The 22,510-nt window shown below is 32.4% G+C and overlaps 2 protein-coding genes across 2 annotated transcripts; one reads left to right on the top strand and one right to left on the bottom strand.

Annotated features, from left to right (window-relative positions):
- Nucleotides 1–155: 155 nt before the first annotated feature.
- Vsp37A (Vacuolar protein sorting 37A) lies at nt 156–10,706 on the bottom strand. Its single transcript, XM_072519404.1, has 6 exons — nt 10,540–10,706; nt 10,299–10,488; nt 10,128–10,245; nt 6,156–6,413; nt 4,414–4,565; nt 156–454 (listed from the first exon to the last, which is right to left on the bottom strand). The coding sequence occupies exons 1-6, from the start codon at nt 10,611–10,613 to the stop codon at nt 260–262; spliced, it is 987 nt and encodes a 328-aa protein (XP_072375505.1). The 5' UTR covers nt 10,614–10,706; the 3' UTR covers nt 156–259.
- Nucleotides 10,707–11,044: 338 nt separating this feature from the next.
- On the top strand, nt 11,045–12,402 carry Rpn7 (regulatory particle non-ATPase 7). Its single transcript, XM_072519398.1, has one exon. The coding sequence runs from the start codon at nt 11,127–11,129 to the stop codon at nt 12,294–12,296; it is 1,170 nt and encodes a 389-aa protein (XP_072375499.1). The 5' UTR covers nt 11,045–11,126; the 3' UTR covers nt 12,297–12,402.
- Nucleotides 12,403–22,510: the final 10,108 nt, after the last annotated feature.

Genomic DNA, 22,510 nt, shown 5'->3' with positions numbered 1-22,510 from the left:
CAGAAGAATAATAGAATATTTACAAGTCATTTTAAAAACTAGCTTAGCTTTTCATATACTCTGAGTTGACCAATAATTGATAAGTACACAAGAGAATCAAGGTAAAAGTTAACCACAAATGATAACAATATTATTAGAAGTAAATGTAATGAGTATTATTCTATATATTTTATTTTTAAAATAATTTAGTCGAACAAAATATTCTATCACATTTTATATTATAAAATCTACCTACTTAATAATAGATTATTGCAAAATTCTAAAATCCAGCTTTTTCTAATCTATCCAATTGCTGCCCTAATTTTTCTTCTTTGGTTTTTCGACTTTGAGATAAAGTTTTAATTCTAATAAAATCATTTACAAATTTATCAACATCTGTCTCACCACCCAAAAAAGATTCTGCAATTTTTTCACTCTCTTTATCTGCCTTTTCAGCCTCTATTTTTAACTGTCCCTAAAAATAGAAAACTAGATTAATGTTGCATTACAATGTATATAACAAAAAGTAAAAAAGTTGTGTAACATTCCAAAATTTATGAAACATATGATTAGTTTTTTTAATTTTTATGTATTTAGAGATTTGCAGTTTAATCTAGACTGCAAAACTATATTTTATCTACAATAGATTTAAAGGGCTAGTTGTAGGATAAGTATTGTGTTCAAAAGGCCTAAGTAGTTCGATTTTCGGTACATACGATTTAAGATTTATTTAAAAAATTTACTGCGGGTATTACATCAACGATGTCGCTACAACCCGTTTTTGTAAAAGCGGTTGCGCGAATACCTTAAGGAACGAGATGCAGATTCTAGTAGTTCCAAGAAGGTCCTACAAGACGATTGAAGAAACTCCTCATTCATAGAAATGATCAAAGAAACTATTAGAAAGATTAATGAGAATTTATCCCAACAAGAGATTTATCACCACTTGAGACAGAATGGAGGCATTTATCTCAGACAATTCGAAGTCATTGCGACGGCCAACCATTGGGCATAAGAAAAAATAGCCGTTTTATGGGGTTTTGGGACATTTTACGATCGACTCTTAAGGACCAAGAGAAATGTTATCAGATCTTATTCACTCGACTGTAAAACTCTATGGGGATACCCACCATCAACAATATAAAGCATAACTGCGAACTGGAATCCGTCATGCAAGAGAGGACTTGCAGAAATTTAAAACATATGTTTCTGATCCAGAAGCGGCGAACAGCATTCTGAGCTGTAAATACGTTTGTTAATGCCTTAAGATAAAGCGAATTATAAAAAGCTTGACGAATTGCAACGAGACGAGCCAATCAACAAGAGGATAATTAAAATGCATATAGACATATACGGTAAAGAGACAGTGATACTCGGAGTATATGCACCATCAGACGATTCCCCTAAACTAGAAAAAGAAAATTTTACGGAACAACTTCAACACCAAATAGAGCTAATCAAGAAGAACGTGGAGATAATAATTATAACAGGAGACCTTAACGGCAGAAAAAGATTTATAAAACATGAGTGCGAAGTATTATGACATATGGGGCTGAAAATTAGATTATAAACAAAAAAAAACAGCAGTAAGATAGTAGCAACAGAGATGGAATGCCTGCGAAGATGCTGCAGAGTAACAAGAATGGATATAAGTAATGACGAAATAAAGCAAAAAACATCAATAGAAACAGACATACTAACATATATAGCACAAAAAACACTAAAATGGTATGGATATGTAAGAAAAACTAGCGACAGCAGATGGATAAAGATAATAACCGAATGGAACCCCATAGTACAGAGGAAAAGACGACGACCCCGAAGATCCTGGAGGAACGAAGTAGACGATGCCATGAGTAAGACAGGCCAAAACGATGGAGAATGGGACAACAGAGAGAGAGAGATGGAAACGGGTGAGCGAGGGAAGGTAGTGAATACTGTAGAATCCCTGAATATATATACGAATTGCAAACCCAAAACTGAGCATAACTTAGAACAGCAACTGGAAAGATAATTAAAACATTTAGCGAAGTTAATATGCCAATATGTATAGCCCAGACTGTAGTCTACAAAATTTGTAATTGCGGAGATCTCCGACTATTTTATACTGGGGCGGTCCTTTTGAAAAAATACTGTACTAGATGTAAAAAAAATGGAGCCATGAAGGTCGTCGGCGATGAGTTCCGCTTTAAGACAAAGATGTCCACTTACTAACAAATTGCCACGTTTCTGGCCAGAGTGAGACAATTCTAATGACCAGACTTTCTGGATACTGTAGACAGGAAAATAGAGTTAAGAAAGTAAGTCGTGATAAGATGTGAAAGATAGTTTTTAACGGCAAAAGCTTAGAGGTAAGAGATCAGAGTGCAGTGTACTGAACTTGAAAGAAACTTCTAGCAAATTAGATACAAGAACTTTGGTAGGACAGTGTGTTACTATGGCGTCGATTTGTTCTGACAAAAGTCATGTACTGACCATACACAAAAAGTAAGCGCTAGGTATGATGATAAAACACAGCCAGATATGAAGATATTAGGTGAACCGCAAATTGCGCCAATATAATTTGCTATCAAAGAGAGGTCTCTCGACTTCTTGTTACTTCGTATAGATGCCGCTACTAGCGTACCAGGCTGTTATTTTAACTATAATGGCCAAATACTAGAATGCATTTCATTTCAGTTTGAACGTTCATAAGTGTTCCTTCGAATTGAAATGAAATGTAATCTTTTACATACATAAATAAATAAATATATATATATATATATATACAGGGTGTCCCGGAAAATAGTGCGTTCCTTAACGATATGTGCAGAGTGCAGCATTTAAAACAAAAAAGTCTTATAACATTTTTTTATGAAGTTAACCGTTTTCAAAAAAAAAATATTAATTTTAATCCATTTGATTATTGTTCGCAGAAAAGGAAATACAGCCAGCAACGTTGCGTTCCTTGTTATTCTTCGTTAATTACTGTAAATCAGCTATCATGAATCATCGATCGTTAGGCATAATATGTATTGATACTGATAACAGTGATAGAGAAAAAGCATGTATTTGTTTTTATTGAATATTTAATAATTAAAGTTTGAATACTGTTTTTACTTACATGGAAAATTATTATTACAATAAATGTTCGAAATGGCCACCATTTGCACAGATACACGCGTTTATTCGACGAATCCAATTATTCTTAATATTATAAGTATGTAAATTATGTCTGATTATTTCAGCAGCATCAAAAATTCGTTGTCGCAATTGAGCTTTTCTACCGATCCAACGACGAGGAAAAGTGATGTCGAGGAAATCTTTAATATGTCTCGTAAAATGTGCTGGAGCCCCGTCATGAAGAAACCACATTTCAGAGCGTATTTGTAATGGAACGTCTTCAAGAAGTATCGGTAGAACATGCTGCAAACAATTTAAATAGGATTCTCCATTCAATCTTCTGGGAAGTTCGTACGGTCCAATCAGACGATTACCAATAATCCCAGCCCATTTATTTATACTAAATTGTTTTTGAAAATTTGTCCTACGTATAGCATACGGGTTTTCATCACTCCACACGTGACAATAGTGAAAATTAAACACACCATTTCTCGTAAAACAAGCTTCATCTGCACACAACACTTTGTACGGAAATTCGGGTTCTCTGGCGATTTTGTTTTGAAACCATCTACAAAATCTTAATCTTCGAGGTAAATCGCCTTGGTGTAAATCTTGCACTCGTTGGTAATGGTAAGGATGTAACAGTTGTTCCGTAAATGTCTTGTGAACAATGTTTTTTGAAATGCCAACCATTCTAGCCACAGATCGAGTACTTACTCTTGGATTATTACTGACTATATCCACAATCACATCTTCTGCATTTAGTCTACGGTTACTTCGTGTTCTACCGCTAGTTTTTTTAGGTATCACACAACCCGTCTCTAATAACCTTTGGGACACGTTCACAAAACTTCCGGCATTAGGATGTCGTCGTTCGGGATAGCGTTCAACATAAAGTCTAACAGCCGTATTACTGTCACAGTGGGCTTCACCGTACGTAATTAACATATCGTGATACTCGCGAATCGAAAACATAACAATACTATTTATTCTTGAGCTACGGGTAATTACAACTGTTTACAAATAATGTACCTTTTCTGTATCAAAATAAATTAAACTATCGCATTCTGCCCATACCTTTTGGAGTGCAACGTTGCCGGATGTATAAATTTAATATATATTTTTTTTGAAAACGGTTGACTTTATAAAAAAATGTTATAAGACTTTTTGTTTTAAATGCTACACTCAGCCCATACCTTTAAGGAACGCACTATTTTCCGGGACACCCTGTATATATATATATATATATATATATATATATATATATATATATATATATACTAGATTTCATAGTGACAAATCCACTATACAGAAACAGCACATAAACAATACCTGTATATTTCTTGGAGCATATTTATCATATAACTGTTGATATATGGTATGCAGTCTTTCATTTTCAAAGGCAAGTTTAGCAAGTTCTTCTATTGTAGTACCGACAGATTTTTGCAGTTCCTGTAATTTGTCTTCCCTAGTTAAATTCGCTTCTAAAAAATAAAATTATCAGATCACAATATTTTCGATACATACACTATTGTAAGGTATTTTCTAAAGTATATAGAGAAAAATACAAGAAGTCGATAACTTAGAGATGCAAACTAGATGACGAATAGATTACTATTTTTTACTACAAAACGAAGTAGATATTATGGCCCAAAATGAAGGTGAATCTACAAAGATTAGTACAGTTAATAATCATATATTACAGAGAATAAATACCTATCAGATACGAACTGGTTATAGATAAAAGAATAATACAACATGCACATGTTTAAGATAAAATGAGCAATACAATTTCCAATGGGATATAAGTAAATAAAAGCTAGCCAAAAAATTCACAAAATTTGATGTGAGATCTTACTAATAATATGTTACAATCCACACATAAAACGAGAAAAAAATTAAATATAAAAGTATTAACCCTTTCAGGACGACTGGCCAATATATCTAACAGAAGAAAAATTGCCACACGGATGACTAACATGTTTACCAGTCTCTACAGACCAGTATATAATTAATCAGTCAAAATTTAAAAATGAAACTGGCAGGCGGATTCATCGTGACTTGTTAATTTACCACACAGACGAGTGTTCTACATATTGGTCATCGAACGATATATGCGACCTCAACCAGAAAGTTGCATGCACAGGCTACAGATATTTGATATTTCCAGTCACTACATGTTTCAGTAGCAATAGAAATGTACAAAGAGAATTCCGAGGCTCGATATGAATATCAAGTGAAAAAGGACGACGATCATGCCAGCAGAATGTGATGTAGTTTATATGTGATTCCATGCTTCGAGAAATATCCTAGGAAAGAAAGTTTAAAAAAAATGTATTTTTCAACCAAAAATTTTGTACGTTGTTCAATAAAACATACATATGTATAAAACATCCTTTAAAATAAAAAAAATATGTATCTGATATAAGTAATTGTATTATTTATCTATTTTTTTACGATTTTTTACAATCATCAATTTACAAAGTTTATTTATTTATTTTTAAAAAATTTTGTACATTTGAAAGTACAAAAAACCGCTGTTGGTTAATATTCTTGTTATAGATTTTAATAAAATTGAAAAAGTTTACATGTTCTATAACGGACTCTCGTCGTCGCCTAAATGGACTCTTCCAACTACTTCGTGGCACTAATTACGTGACGCTCGCATCACCATTTTACTATAGAGAAAAAGTAATACAACGGCAACTACAGAAACTTTGCTTCAAAATTAAATAATGAAATTGTAAAATGGATTTTTCAATACATTTTGTAAAATAATAAGTGATGAAATTCTTTTTCAGGCAACTGTTTCCATCATAGTAATTCCTTCGTTTATAAGGATTTTTTAAATCTTGGGATACAAAACAGAATCAATTAACACATGTGAACTGTAGGAATGATGGTTTGTTTATTGTACCTAGGCTAACATGGTGATACGGCACAATATACTATTAAAAATTTCCAGAACCTTATGATAACATTTTGATATATTATTTATTATACCTATTTTGAAATAATTATCTTTCATCCAGTTAAAAAATAATTGTAGACGATTTTAAAATACTAATATTTACCTGCCATTTCTTCTACCTGTTGGATTATATCACCCAAAGCTTTATTTTGTTCTTTAATCAGTGGCAGCTCATCTATAAATTCATCTTGTCTATCTGGATTCTCGCTCAAAAATTTCAGTTCTTCTAAATTTAAAGTAGATAAATCTGGTATTGCTAAACTCTGAAAGCTAGTAGATGGTGTTGCATGGGAGGGGGGTGAGAAATTCTTTATGTTTGTAAATGTTTGATAATTTACTGGACTGGCTCTAATTTCTCCATCTGAAAAAGTTGCATTTGATATTAAAAATATTTACACTAATTAAAGATTTTGATTTGGTTAAATTAAAATACATCGCATCGGGAACTCTACACGATGAAGTGAACGGATGAAGTACTTTTCTAAAATCTACAGCTCTAAACAAATACACAGGGTATTTCTTTGAGAGTAAATTTACGAGAGAATGGGTATACTATATCAGGAACACATGTTTGTGCAGAGAAAAATCCATTTCCACAAGGCAGTCACTAGCAACATCAATTTTCTGTTAATCAATGGTATGGCATAGTTGATAACAAATTAATAGGTCTATATTTTACCTCCTACCCTAACCAGTGAAGTGTATTTAGATTATTTAGAAAATATTTTACCAGTACTGTTAGATGATGGAAGTATCAATACAGGTTGAATATACTTTACACATGATAGTGCTTCACCACATTACAGGCGCACAGTTAGATATTTTTTATCAAATAATTTTCGCAAAAGATGCATTTGTAAAGGCAGTCCTCATGTTTGGCTTTCACCATCATGTCATTTTAATCCTTTTGATTATGTTTGAGGATATTTAAAATCCAAAGTTTATAACGATGAAATATATAGTAGGGAAGAACTTCTTGAACAGATTCAAGACACCTTTCAAGAAATGAAAAAATAATCCACACGAGATTGGGAAGTCAGTCAGACATATTACAAAGATAGCAAGACTTTGCCTTCAACAAGGTGGTGGTCATTTATTTTGGAGCAATTACTTTAGTCTTGATAATAGTTATTTTTCTAAAAATTTTCGCCGTTTTTTTTATTAATTTTTAAAATACATCGTTGATAGAAGTTATGTATTTCTGGTGGACAAATATTAAGAAGAATATTTGTTATGAATTATTTGTCGCTCATAATAAAAAAAATAGATTATATAATGGTATTAATTAAAATTAAGTCGCATTTAATTTTTTTTTTTACTTTGAGCACTCACAATTCACATAATTTCAGAACTTAAATTTAAAATTTTACCAGAAAAACATTTTGCCGAAAATTCAAAGTACACCACTAAATTTAGTTTTTCATCCTCTTTTCAAGTGCAGAATCCATTTTAAAAAATCTAATGTATATGCATTTTATCTGAACTTTTAAGTCCTAGAAAATCTATGGAATTTAAAACCATAGGACAATTTAATAGAAGTTTATATAATAAGCACATATCTAAATTAAGTTCTATCTTTGAGGAGTAGAAGATTTGAAAGGTTTTGTAAAAGTGTATAATTAATTTCTTATAAGGAATTATCATAGAATAGGTAATAATTATTAGAGATATTCTTCATAGAGGATTTCTATCCTAGCAACATATTTATCACAATGAGGTGTCCATACCATTGATGCATGTTCCAAAATGGAACATGTTGAAAAACAATACAAAGTTTTAAAACAGTTGACATTGGAAATTTTTTTTGAGATTTTAATAAAATCTAGGGGTTTCAGAACTCTATTACAAAATGTTGTCTATGTGAGTATTGTATCTCAGAAATTCGTCAATAATTACTCCAAAATCTTTTATTCTTTTGCATTTTACAACTTTTGAATAAATTCTTTATTGTCTATACATATTTGCTTCATTTCTTTTAACAGCTGTTTCAGTTAACACACTATTTGAAGTCTTCTACATGTTCATTTTCTGAGTTTTCATTTTGTATTTGATATTTATTTGGTATTATTTGTAAACTCTTATGATTGTTTGAAGGGGGAAACTGTTCCTTTCCTAAAAACAGCGATAACTAAATAAATAAACATCATGTTGCTGACCTACAATGGAGTCTTATACAAAATTAAAAGCATCCTTCCAACTCCCTACTACCTCATTATGAAATCCTATATCAAATATTGTTACTTCCAAGTAAAATATAACAAAGGGACGTCCACATACTCTCCCATTAAATGAGGGGTGCCACAGGGTAGTGTGGCACAGGTGCTAGGTCCTCTCCTTTACCTGATATTTATCGCTGACATCCCAACCACAAATACAATAAATGAAAACAAATCAACTAAAGTCACTTTTACACCATGGAAGAGATCAATGACTAACAAGAATAAATAGCACACAGGTAACTAGTCAGCAGTCAAGTTAAATATTTAGGATTAACCCTCAAGAAATTAATATGGAAACTTCACATCCAAGCCTAGAAAACCCAGATCAACAAAAAAAGACACATGAGCTGGCTCAGTCAACCATACTCCAGTACAAATGTATAATACCTACAGTATCCAGCTTTGGGGTCGTTCAAAGCCATCAAACATCGAGATACAAAGAGGTCAATCAAAAATATTAAGAATGATGTTCAATGATCTCTGGTTTGTAAAAACCCTACATGACTACTCAGCTATACCTTTGGTAGAGGAAGAAATCAGAATATCAAGAAATTACCTTGATGAACTGAGAGGTCAACTAAATGAAGAAGTAAGACTGAATAAACTAGGGCTAATACCTTTTAAAAATTAACTGTGTAAACTAATGTAAAGTGTATAAAAGAAGGGTTGTCAGAGGACATCTTCAAATGAAGCAGATTGTAAGTTGAAGTGTATAAAAGAAGGGTTGTCAGAGGACATCTTCAAATGAAGCAGATTGTAAAATACTACTACTATATGTCAGTTTATAATGTCCCCTGTTGGTTTTCAACTTGCAATCGCCACTTCGTTGGGTAGTTCCATAAGTCCTCTTCTATGTTTCTTTCTCTCGCCTCTTTGTCTATTCCTTCTCTAAAACTTGTTCTCTGTCTACATTGTTTTCTCTTGCCTTCTGGTTGCATTTTAGTATTTCCTTTAGTATTCTTTTTTTATGCATTTTTGTTGCTCTCAGCATTGCCAATGTTCTTCCTTTCAGTAGCCATTTCTCACAGCTGTATGGAGTGATACTTTTCACTATAGTCTCATATATCCTCTTTTTATTTTATTTGGTAATGGATTGGTTCCATTAAATACTGTTTAACATTGTAATGGCTTTTCTTCCTGCCAAATTTCTTACTCTTATAGCTTTGTCTAATGTTCCATCATGTGAAATATTGATAACTAAATATTTGTAGTATTAGTAGCACTTTATAGTGGTTCTGTTATCTAATATAAGAACTTTTTGTTGTCCTCCAATGCACAAGTATTTGGTTTTATTTGGCTGGTCCTGGGTAAGTAAGTGGTTGTTAAGTCATGTTAGGGGCACTAACGTGACCTGAAATCCCTGAACTCTTTATTTTACTTTTACCTACTATAAATGAAGTAAAAGTGTACATCAAAAAGTCACTGTATAACGAATTTATATGAGAATAAGAAGTAATAAAAAATTAATGTGTATCCAACCAATATTAAAAATGGACTACTGAATTAATTTATAAATTCTTAAATCAGATTTTTATAAAGTATCAACTTATAAAAATTATACAGTGGTTGACTGTGCAGTTTTAAAAAAATTACAAGAAAGTGTAAAACTTCTGGCATAATTAGTAAATTTAATCTATAATAAAATTATCCAAAAGTATTAACAAAATTTCAAAATGTTTTCAGTCTTACCAAACCATCATCAGTGATATTTGCACATTTGCAACAGGCCACATTTTATTTACAAAATAAGTTTAAAACCTTTGGTTTACATTTCCTTGTAAATTTTATAACTATTGTGTGAACTTAATACTTAGAATGCTAATCTATAGAACTATATTATATGAAATAATTCTTACTTATTGGACTTGTAGGAGACATATTTATGGAATGACTAATTACTAATGGAGGTGGATTCCTCTGGAATTCCCTTATGATAGCTTGCACAACTCTTCCTAAATCAGAATGGACTGTCCACTAAAATAAGAAAGGTGAGGTATAAGGTTAAAACAGGTCTAAAGTAGTCTTACATTGAGTAAACCAGGAGCTGTAGTGATATCTCCATCCCCTGATATCCAATGATGAATAACTGAGGGAACTACTTTTAGTAAAGGCTTTTCACTAGGGAATTCTTTTACTAAAGAAATTTTTAAGCACAGGTTATTGCCTCCTGAACTAAAAGGAACATCATACTCCTCACTTTCAATAACTTCTGTAACACTAAAAAAATCATATTAATATTTTGTTTTAAGTTCAAATGCCCAGTATTACTTCTCATTGAATATCTTTAGAGTATTTATTTGGTGTTTGCGAATATCATCAGCTTTAAATAATCTCGGTAGCATCGCATTTATTTTAATATTTTGAGAACGTCTTATAAATATAAACAAAATTGGAAAATCATGTGTTGTGCTGTGTCACGAATGTCATTATGTGTCATTATTGAAATTATGACAGGACAGATAGTCAAATAAAAAACAATCGGATTTATATATCGATTTATTATTGAGTAGATAAAAAATATTCTTGATAATTTTGATTCTGTGATACTCTTTCTGTAAAGCTTTTGCTTTACTGTTGTATTGTATTAAAAACTGTTTGTATTTCTAATGTAGAGCTGAATAAAATTCTGTGTACGATGGTTTATGATTTAAATACGTTGGTATGATGAGTTAAAATATAAATAAATGAAATAAATATGACTAAATTATTTATTATTTAAATGTTGGTTGGCTATGTTTGCACTGACAAATGATGAACGCTGTCGTCGCTGTCATTTCAATTGACATTCTGTTGGTCACGTCAAAAATTTGTTGGTCATTTTGATTTAACAAAAAGTTTATTCAGATCTAAACAAAATGCCGATTGAAAATTTAGAAGACCAGGGTCTTGAGAAAAACCCTGATTTAGAATTAGCACATTGTAAGTTTCTGTTAAATTTACCAGAATATCGTAGTGATAAAAATGTCCACGCAAAAATAACAGAAGCTATAAAGAAAGATGATATGGCCCCATGGTATGAACTCATTTGTAAAGATGCTGGTTGGAAACTTGATACTAATCTACTAAGTGCATTAAAAGCTAAGAACGCTGAGAAGATCAAGCTTTTAGATGAAGCCATAGAAGATGCTGAGAAAAATTTAGGTGAAATGGAAGTTCGAGAAGCCTACTTAAGAAAAGCAGAATACTACAGCCGAATTGGTGATAAAGACAACGCAGTTAGTACTTTCAGACAAACATATGATAAAACTGTATCACTTGGCCATCGTTTAGATATTATTTTTCACTTGATAAGAATTGGTTTGTTCTTCATGGACCATGATCTCATCACAAGAAATATTGAAAAAGCTAAAACTCTTATTGAAGAAGGAGGTGATTGGGATAGAAGAAATCGTTTAAAAGTTTATCAAGGTGCATATTGTATGTCTGTCAGAGACTTCAAATCAGCTGCTAACTTGTTTTTGGACACAGTAAGCACTTTTACATCGTATGAATTAATGGACTATAAAGCATTTGTCAGATATACTGTATACACCTCTATTATTAGTTTGCCAAGGAACCAATTAAGAGATAAAGTGGTAAAAGGTTCAGAAATATTGGAAGTATTGCATTCGGAACCATTTGTAAAAGATTACTTGTTTTCTTTATATAACTGTCAGTATGCCGAATTTTTCACAAATCTTGCAGAAGTTGAAATAGTGCTGAGAAAAGATTATTTCTTGAATCCTCACTATCGTTTTTATGTAAGAGAGATGAAAATACTTGCTTATACACAATTGTTGGAGTCATATAGGTCTCTTACGTTACAATACATGGCGGAAGCCTTTGGCGTCACTGTTGAATACATTGATAAAGAACTGTCCACATTTATAGCAGCAGGAAGATTACATTGTAAAATTGATCGAGTTGGGGGAATTGTTGAAACTAATAGACCAGATTTAAAGAATGCCCAATTTAATTCTGTTGTAAAACAAGGAGATTTACTGCTGAATAGAGTCCAAAAATTATCTAGGGTGATCAATATCTAAAAAATGTATTTTTAAGTTTATAAGTAAATTATGAAACATACTGATAACTTGATTGTACTAATTTTCTATGTTTATCTAGTGCTAAAATAAAATATAAAAACCAAAATTTTTTATTTGCAATGTAATCTTTTTAGCAATTTAGTTTTCAGTGATATTCTTGGTCATAGCTCAATCTGGTTGAGGTCAAAATTGTTAGGTGATTATTCCATTAATACAATATCGACAGCAAGTAAGTAGGAGGTAGACTTTTCAATTTACATTTTTTTGGAAGCTATTATAAACGAGGTGTACTGCAGTCAATTGGTTTATTGTACATCTTTCTTTATAATAGGTGAACGACCTGTTTAAAATTCATCTACCTACATTAATGTTCAGATTGTGGCTCCACTTTTTTCGGGGTTGGCCTATACTTTTCTGTCCTGTTGGTGATTTATCTTGAGCGATTTTCAGCATTCTTCTTTCTTTCATTCTACTATGTTTTTATTCCACTTCTTTTTCCTGTTTAGCACCCAAGTATTAATATTGTATACCCCACATGTATTTTTGGTTTCACTTGTTTCTCTACCTACAAGTAAAAGAGTCTTTCCAGCTATGTTAAGAATTACCTTCATTTCTGTTGTGCCAAGCAATCTTTTGGTTTTTGTTATTTCTGGTCTAGTTTCTGTGGTGTATGTCATAATAGGCCTTATAGCAGCTTTTTATTTTCTCGATTTAGCTCTGATGCCAATTTTTTTATTATATAATATTGTATTGTTTAGACAGCCAGCTATTTTTGTTCTCCTCTTCAACTTCGCCATAGTCTGATAGTTCTACTATGCCTTAGTATATAAACTTCATCTCTTTAGGATAATTTGGGTAAAACAAAAATTAATTCCATTGCCATTTTTTTTAACATACATTACAATTTGGTCTTCAGATAAAGAAGGTAGACAGTTACAATGGTTTAGGTGTAGAAAATTAGAAAAGATATAATTTGAACAGAATAACTAAATGGTTTTATTGTTGAAACAAAAATGTAGCTTACCATACAAAATATGAAAGTAAAATGATACAAAAAATAAAATAGGAAAAATAGTAAACTATCTATGATAAAAGTCATAAAAGCAGTTTTTTCTGGTGTAATACATAAAATGAGATTACATTTCATGTAATGCACCTGAGATAAAGACTTCTTACAATAGTTGCAACTTCTTTTCTGATTTTGTCATGGATATCTGTATCTATCCAGTATATGCCTATTAGATTGCTTATATTTTCACTCATACCGTAGATGATTGCTCTTTCTCTCACAAGTAGGTGAATTGGTGGCACCCCTGCTATCACTTGTAAGGCAACTATCGAAGTTGTCTTATATGCACAGACGACCATCACCAGGGCCTTTCTCTGAGCTTTCTCCAGAATTCTTCTGTATTTTTGTTTATGCATTACCTGCTGCCATGCTGGTGCTGAGTATAGTATGGTGGAGTGGACCACTTCCATAAGAATTCTCCTTCTACCTGTCCCCGGACCTCCTATGTTTGGCATGATCTTTTTTAGCGCTGAAGTTCTTTGATCGGCTGTTTTCGCAGCATATATTATGTGTTCACCGAAGCTCTGTTTAGTGTTCAGTATTACGCCCAGATATTTGACTTTCTTGACATCTTGACAGGTAGGATATTTTCTCCTGGCAAAGTGAAGGAGACATACTTACTCTTTCGCTCTTGGACCCTTGAAGATTCTGGCCTCCGTCTTCTGTGTGGCTAGCGTCTGTTCTCTCTCCTCTAGCCACATCCTAACTAGTTCAAGGGCTGTGTTTGCTGTATATATATGTATATATATATATATATATATATATATATATATATATATATATATATATATATATATATATATATATATATAGAGGAAAGTAACCAAAAAATATGGAATAGTTATCGTAATATGGAATATCTTGACTTCTCCGGAAATATAAGTTTGAAACGAAATACACGACCATCTTTTATTTCACTAGCCCTCTTTACTATCGCACTCACACCACAACTTTGTGTCAGTTGCGCGAAGGATACGCATGTGGCAGGAGTGTTTTGTTTTATCGTCTCGCAGAAAATTTCACAGGTATGTATTAAACGAGTATTAAGTATCGGTTATTATGCATGTATACAGACTTGCTTTACTATTGAGTAGGTACATCCATATTACGTTTATTTGTTCATTTTGTGATCTTCTTTAATTAAAATATAGTGACTTGAAAAAATATTGATACTAGTTTCAACTAGTATAAAAATCCAAATATGGACAGTTGTTGGTGCCTAATTATGGAATATTGGGTCTTTTTTTTTTCACAAATTAGGTAGGTACTTTCTATTATTTGTTTTAAAAATTGTATGTTATCTTTGTTTTTAGAATGTCAGCTTCACTATCAACCAATAAACGAAAAACCTGGGATAAAGAAAAAATGGCAGAAGTTATAAAATTCATCCGTGAAAAGAAAATGGGATATTTGAAAGCAGCACAGCAGTTTCAAGTGCCTCCAGAATAGAGCGACTTGCAAGATTGGGTTCCCAACTCGAAGGTCAGCTGGTAGAATCCTACATATTGATGATGAAGAGCAAATTTCACAGTTTGACAAGAACTGATCTTCGATATGCTAGCAAAGGGAAACAGTTTGTAGAATCCCTTTATTCAATTAGGTATGACTGGAAAAAGTTATTTTTAAATCGTCATAAAGAGAAACTTTCGATACGAAGAGAAGGTATTTGGATTTGATAAGGAAAAAGTGGACGCTTTTTTCAACCTTTTTGAAGATATTTATACTAAAAATAACTATCCAACAAATCGTATTCACAACGTGGATGAATCTGGCCTTACAATAGTACAGAGTAAAATACCACAAAGCATCTGCCACAGAGGGAAACGCCAGATAGCTGCACTTAATTAAGTACAAAGATCATTGATCCCCTATGACAATAGTGGTTTGCATAAATGTTGCAAGATGTGCCACCGTTTATTATTTTCCCCGGCAAAATATAAGAGGCTGTATGCCAGGATCAGTTGGAGTTGCACATCCATCAGGGTGGATTCAAATGAATATCTTCAAAGAGTGGTTCAAGCACTTCTTTAAACACACCAACCCGACTCCTGAATCGAAGGTATTACTGATTTTAGATGGACACTATAGTAACACTCGTAATATCGATATAATAGACAAAAAACGTGGACATCATTTCTTTACCTCCACATACAACTCGCAAACTGCAGTCGTTAGACAAGGATTTTATGAAGTCGGTAAAAACAGTGAGGAAATACGCATGTAGATTAGAAATAATAACAAGCCTCTAACTCCATGTGATATAGCGAAGCTGTTTGGAAGATCCTATTTTAAATTACTAACAGGTGAGATTGCAGCCAACTGGTTTAAGGTCACTGGATTAGGGCCTTTAAATAATGATGTGTTCGGTAATGTGGACTTTATTTCTGCATAACATAATGCTGTAAGGGATGGTTGTACAACCAATATCACTGCACTGTAATCAGGATCTGAACCTGCTTAAGCCCTGACACAAATATTCATACCAGAAACAAGTGCTAATGTACAACTTGAACCTGTACCTTCGACTTCAGGGATTTATCGGAATACTCTAGGTCTGAGTCTACTGACATAAGTCCAGTGCCAGAGAAACGAAAAAAAAATATCTAAGAGACGAAGAAAATCTACCGTAGCAGTACTCTACAGCAGTCATAACATCTTAACTTATAAAGACAATAAAAAGAAAATAAAATAGCCAAGACAAAGAATAAACAGAAAACTGCGAAGAGAAAGTAACGAACAAAGAAAAATAAGACTGATTCTGAAGAAGAAGACTCTGAGAAACAGGACTCTCTCCAGTGTGATGCAGAAAGTGAGCCTGATTAGTTGTTGGGCCAAGAATCTTCCGACTCTGCTGATGCTGAATGTATGTTTTGCCAAAGACGGATATAACAATGGAGAAAATGGGATTATGTGCATAATGTGTGGACTCTGGGCTCATTATGATTGTGCTGGTCCAGAGTTTGATACATGGATCTGTGACTTCTGTAAGAGAATTAAGCTACTTCTTACATTTTTCACAATTTTCTTATTTAAATTTATTTTTAAGTCATATATATTTATGTCTACTTTTGTTATTGATATGTCTGTTAATGCTTGTATTCCATATAGGGGTACCTATTCCACATTTGGTAACTAATTTGTGATTTTGTTTTTTGTATTCGATTTTATTTTTTTAATTCAAATATTTGATAGAAGCCCGTTAATTACTACATAAAAATTTATGACTGATGTGTAATAACATTAAACTGTTTTCATTTCTATAAAGTTATTTTTTTGTATTTCCAAAACAAAATGGTATTCCATAATTGGTGACTTACCTCTCTCTCTCTCTCTCTCTATATATATATATATATATATATATATATATATATATATATATATATATATATATATATATATATATATATATATATATATATATATATATTTATATATATATATATATATTTATATATATATATATATATATATATATATATATATATATATATATATATATATATATATATCTATATATATATATATATATATATATATATATATATATATATATATATATATATATATATATATATATATATATATATATATATACTATAAGTCTTCTACAATAGCTTAAGCTATTTTTTGGGTTTCAAATATACCAGACTTAAATAACAATCAATATTTAATTATTTTATGTATGATTTTGACATCACAGCTAAAATGATGCAGTTAGATGAAGCATTACACAACGTATCAATTTGAAATTTGGGAAGAAGGCGTTGCATTAAATTCATATTGCAGTTCATTTTATGTTTAATTTCACATTTAAAAGTATTTATTCGGCAAATAACAAAATTATTTAAGAATGGGTCGCCGAACTACGATTAGTGAAAGAAATTTAATTATTACTCACCAGAGAAATAGTTATCGCCAAAGAGACATATCCAAAATGGTAAATATATGTTCAATCAACAGTTCAGCACATTATTGAATGTTACCGAAATGAAAATAGAGTTGAAAATAAGTGAAGGTTAGCTCCAAATAAAATTTTTACCGAACGTGAGGAAAGATGGATTGCCAGAGAAATAGCAAATAATCTTTAAAAAAATGCACAAAAATTGTGAGATAAGGTGAAAAGACCGTTTGGAAAAAGATGTAACCCCGAAAAAATTAGACGGATGTTACGAAAGAATAATCTACATGGTCGAACTGCTAAAAATAAATCTCTTATTAGCCAAAGAAACAGATATATTAGATTGTAGTTCGCCAGGGAGCATATTAACAAAGACTTGAGCTTTTAGAATTCGGTAATATTTGCTGATAAAACCAAAATAAACTTGTTTGGGTCCGATCCATACACACCGGTGTGGTGAAAGCCAAACGGAGAACTAAAATTAAAAAATATGAAAGTTACGGTAACTCACGGTGAAGGGAAGGTCATGATGTGGGGGTGTATGTCGTTCGCAGGAGTAGGTACCATGCATTTTATTAAAGTAAATATGAATCAATACAAGTATTTGGATATACTAAGCCAGCATATCGCTTGCAGTGTGATTATTTCCCCCAGCTGGCGTTATTGAATGCGTTCTTGATGTCCAGGAAGAGTGCCACCATCCACCTACCCCTGCATGCTTCTTTCTCCGTTACTAACCTATTTATGGCATCTATGGCATATCTGCCTTTTCTGAACCCATACGGGCGGTCCAGCAGGCCTTCCTTTTCTTGTAATTTTATTTCGAGCCTTGACTTTATGACGATTTCGAATAGCTTGCCTAGTGTATTTAGCAAGCACATTGGCCTAAAAGCACCCAGTTCTTCCATTTCTTTCTCAGGTTAGGATAAGATTTGCCGCTTTCCATACCATGAGCAATTTCTGTCTTCCGAGGAGGTTGTCCATTACGTTTTTCACCCATTTAGCTTTTTCCTCAATAATGGTTTTTATTATTTCCGGTGCAATTCTGTCAGGTCATATACCAAAAATAGATATTGTAATGTCATATTCTAATGTAAATTTTTCAGCAAAATATATAGATTAGGAAATATTTTTTAGATCATATGAAAATTCTCTTCAAATTACAATCATTTATCATCATCCTATTCTTATGGATGGCACTAAGTAACTTACCACTGCTAAACGGAACGGCAGGGAGTGTTCAAACGAATATCAATATATGCCTGCAAGTTCGTTTAAAAACCGACAAAACCATTTTTTAAGCTATGGATATTGACAATTGTGGATTTAACTAGACAAAAGTGAACACTGTCTACAGTTAAATTGATATAGGAGTCGTTATAGGTCGAGGGTCTTCATTCTGTTGTGCAATCGATCATCCTCTATGCATCACCGGTACAGCAGTTTCAACTAAGACATCTTTGAAGAAGGCAATTCACAGATAGGAAAAGTCTGTTAATAGAGGAATGTGCATACAGAAAGGTGAACGGAAGTAAAGAGAAAGAATATGAGAAGAAATAAAGACATAGCAAGGGAGCATTTAAAACAAGAAGAGTGAGCGTCTAGATAATGTGGCAAGAGGAATGGGACGAGATGGGAAGGGTGGCACAGGGAACGAAGTTGCTGATTCCGAATCTAAGATGGATGAACTGCGGAGACCGGCGTTTGGATTACTTGACGATATTAAAGGATAAATGTTTCAGGCTAGATATATTCTAAGATTCTAGTCAGGTTTCAGATTTCAGAATCTTTACAAATTCTGAATAGCAGAAAATTACCGAAGACAAATTGTTCAGGTGTAAGTAGGAAGGTAGAGAGTGAGAGATCTCTCTCTCTTACCTTTATAAAATTGAACATGAGTCATGCGTGAATGAATTGACAGATGAACGCTATGGCCGACGTTGAGCCCCAACCAGGGCAGTTCAGCAGATAATTCATAGTTGAGGATGGTGCTTTCTTACCAGGTAGGTCTCTGACATTGGCGAGAATGGTAATCGAACAACCCTTGCGGTCTTTGGATATTCTTACTGGTCACGTACGTAGGTGGAATTCTGCTTAGCCGAGGCTGGAGGCGGTTCTGTCCCTTCTAGGACTGGGATATGTTTCGAATAAAAAAAAAGTCTTAAGTATATCTTAAACAGTCAAACAAAAAATCCTTGTTAATTTTTTATTCAAAAATAAACAATTGCTGCTTTATCACAGCGAAGTATAGCTCCTTTATGCTACATATCAATGTTCAATATACATATAATAAACAAAGCTTAATGATCTTACATGTTCAGCAAAAATACCATAAAAATATAAATTTTTTCTGCTTAAAAACAAACTTAATAACTGAAAATATATTTAGAACTTTTTTTAGATAATAAAATAAACATAATCTATAAATATGAAACATTGTTCACTGGTGTATGCTTACATCGTCGTTTTTTTATCAGAGTATACTTTAATGTATTTCAACACATTCGTACAATTTTTACGCTCTCGTGTAAGCTTTAATGATCTCATTTTAACCAATACATTTAAATTACTTCTTCAATCTAAAGTTTTTCATTCCTTTTATCCAATCTTTCTCAGCTCTAACTTGTCTTACCCCCAACTTTATTATGTCTTCATTCATCGAAAATGTCTCCCTTTAGTGTATAATAGTAATAATGCGAAACGTTGTTTCTCATGGCTTCAAATGGCAGTTTATAACACCTCCATCTGCGGTATTTCTATTAAATTTGTGCGGTATTTTAACATTATGTAGACCTGCGATTATTTTTATACTTAATTGGTAGAAATGTGTTTAAAATTTAGAAACAGGAAGTGCAGATAAGTAATTTCTATAATTTACCTTAATTGGAGAATATCCACATTCGATATTCATTTTTTAAACTAAAGTGAAATCTCCCTACAGTTTTTTCTGTTAGTTTTATTTTTTTGTCGATAACATCGTTTCAATTTTACATTAATAAATTGATGACCCAGTAGTTTTCACACAAACTGCAGTGTACTTGTTTTGGTGTTGCCACTTTGACACCTATCCACTTTATAATTTTCCATTCTTCTGGCTTAGTTCGTTAGTTTGTTTTCTCTATATATTTAGTATGATTTTATAGATGAGGATAAGAACTTACTTTTACTTACAATTCCTTCACATCTCACCCGCTCTACATCAGTTTTGTGGCACAGGTCTTCGGAAACATGCATCCCATTGTACTAAATTCAGAGGAAATACTTTTCTGCATTTTATAATCTTTTAAACTGTCTATGGATCGGATATTATCTGCCTACTCGTTATTATGTATCGATTCAGTGTTACAGTTCTTTGAAGTATTTCTTCCGTTGATCCAATTCAATACTTATACTGGTTGTCCCATTCCGTTTACCCAATATTGGATAATTTTACAAAAGCCTTACATTATCTTTTTACTAGTATCTCACACTAGTTTTTTATGTTTTGTTACACTGTAAGTTTCTTTGTTTTCCTTTCTTGTTTACTAGATTTGATAATCATACCTAATCTAAGTTTGTCTCGTTATTATTTTCCTCCTGATATCACCTGATTATATACATACTGCCAAACAACTGATTCTTTTTTGTTTTGTATCTTTCCTTTTTTATCTTATATAGATACAGAAAATAACATTACTTATCGTAATATTATTTTCTGTATCTTTATGTTATATTTTAGCTCAGTTTATAGATCAAAATTAAACCTGTTTTGGCCTTCAAAATTTAATAGCAAATCTCCTCTACTATCTTTTAAAAAGTAGTTCGTAGATCATAAAAAATCAACCGAGAAAGAAGGCGCGATCTCGATTTTGGGGCGGAGAAAGGAAGGATTGAAGCAAGCGAGAAGAAGTGTGCAATGTACATCTTTATGAGTTAATACTTCATATAAAACTGATGAAATTATTGCAAAAGTATCGTTACTCAACAAGCGCTGCTGCGAGCGAAGGCGGCCGCAAGCAACACGCTGTAAAAGCTTGATCCTGTGTTCAGAACAATGTTTGGACCCGCCATATTACTCCAGTCGTCAGAGACCAAAATGCCACTGAACCTCTAAAAACCATACGAACAAGCTGATTTTGCAGAGAATATTAATTTTGGGACCCAAAAAAGCTACAAAAAAATTTACCGCTTTTACCCCCGGGCTTCCCTCTAAAACCACTCTCGTAGGCGGGTAAAAACGCAAAAAAATCATCAATACAATCTATCCCTTTTATTGACTGGCCACTATGAAGTTTCGATTACTAGACTAACCTTCAAAACTTATAGCATGAAATTGTAGTTTTGAGTTTTGACAATAAATGTGAGGCATTTAAAATATGCTTAAAAAAAGCTGGATTTAAACTTTCACATAACAAACGATCTAAAACGTTTAAAACTTTTTTTTCAATTACACTAGTACGTTTTTCAAAAGAACCAAACTTCTGCTATAAACGACACCCAGAATCGTCTTCTTGGAGGCATTTCCCGTGACGTGCGATCGTTTGTAATGTAAAACATTAAATTCTGCGCTTTTTCTTCATATTTCAAATGCATCATATTTGTTGCCACAACTTAAAATTGAAATTTCATATCATAGGTTTTAAAGATTGATCTCTAAAAATAGAAATTTTACTACGAATAGTCAATGAAAGTGATCAATTTTATTGATCTCACGAGAATCGTGAAAATGGAAAAATTCGCGCCATGTTTACTTATTTAACACCTTTATAATACTGAGTTTATTCACGGCAAAATACGCATCTTGATTTTTGTCGATAGGATACTTGGATCGAAAGATATCGAATTTTTACCGTCGAGCTGATACAACTTTTATTGAAAATTGATTTCGCGGGCGTAACTGACATTTAAAATCGCCGGTCGCTTCAAGCGTTGTTTCTGAGAGAACGGTTTATTCTACACAAAAAGTGCTAATAAACATTTTTGTTTAAAATTATCTCAGCTACATTTTTTATTTGAAACATTTGTTTCTGCGGAGTAAAGATTCTTGGTAAATCGATTTTTTGCGTTTTTATCACCCTACGAGGGGGTTTTTAAGAGAAAGCCCGAGGGTAAAAGTGGTAAACTTTTTTGCATCTTTTTGGGGTCCCAAAATTAATAATTCTCGCAAAATTCAGATTGTTCGTATAATTTTTAGAGGTCAACTCTGACGACTGGATTATAAAATCAAATATAATATAGTCGATATATAAAATCGAATATTTAATATGC

Source organism: Diabrotica undecimpunctata, chromosome 1 (assembly GCF_040954645.1).
Source record: "Diabrotica undecimpunctata isolate CICGRU chromosome 1, icDiaUnde3, whole genome shotgun sequence".
NCBI lineage: Eukaryota > Metazoa > Arthropoda > Insecta > Coleoptera > Chrysomelidae > Diabrotica > Diabrotica undecimpunctata.
Note: the sequence above shows the minus strand (reverse complement) of the source record. Positions and strands in the feature narration are given on the sequence as shown.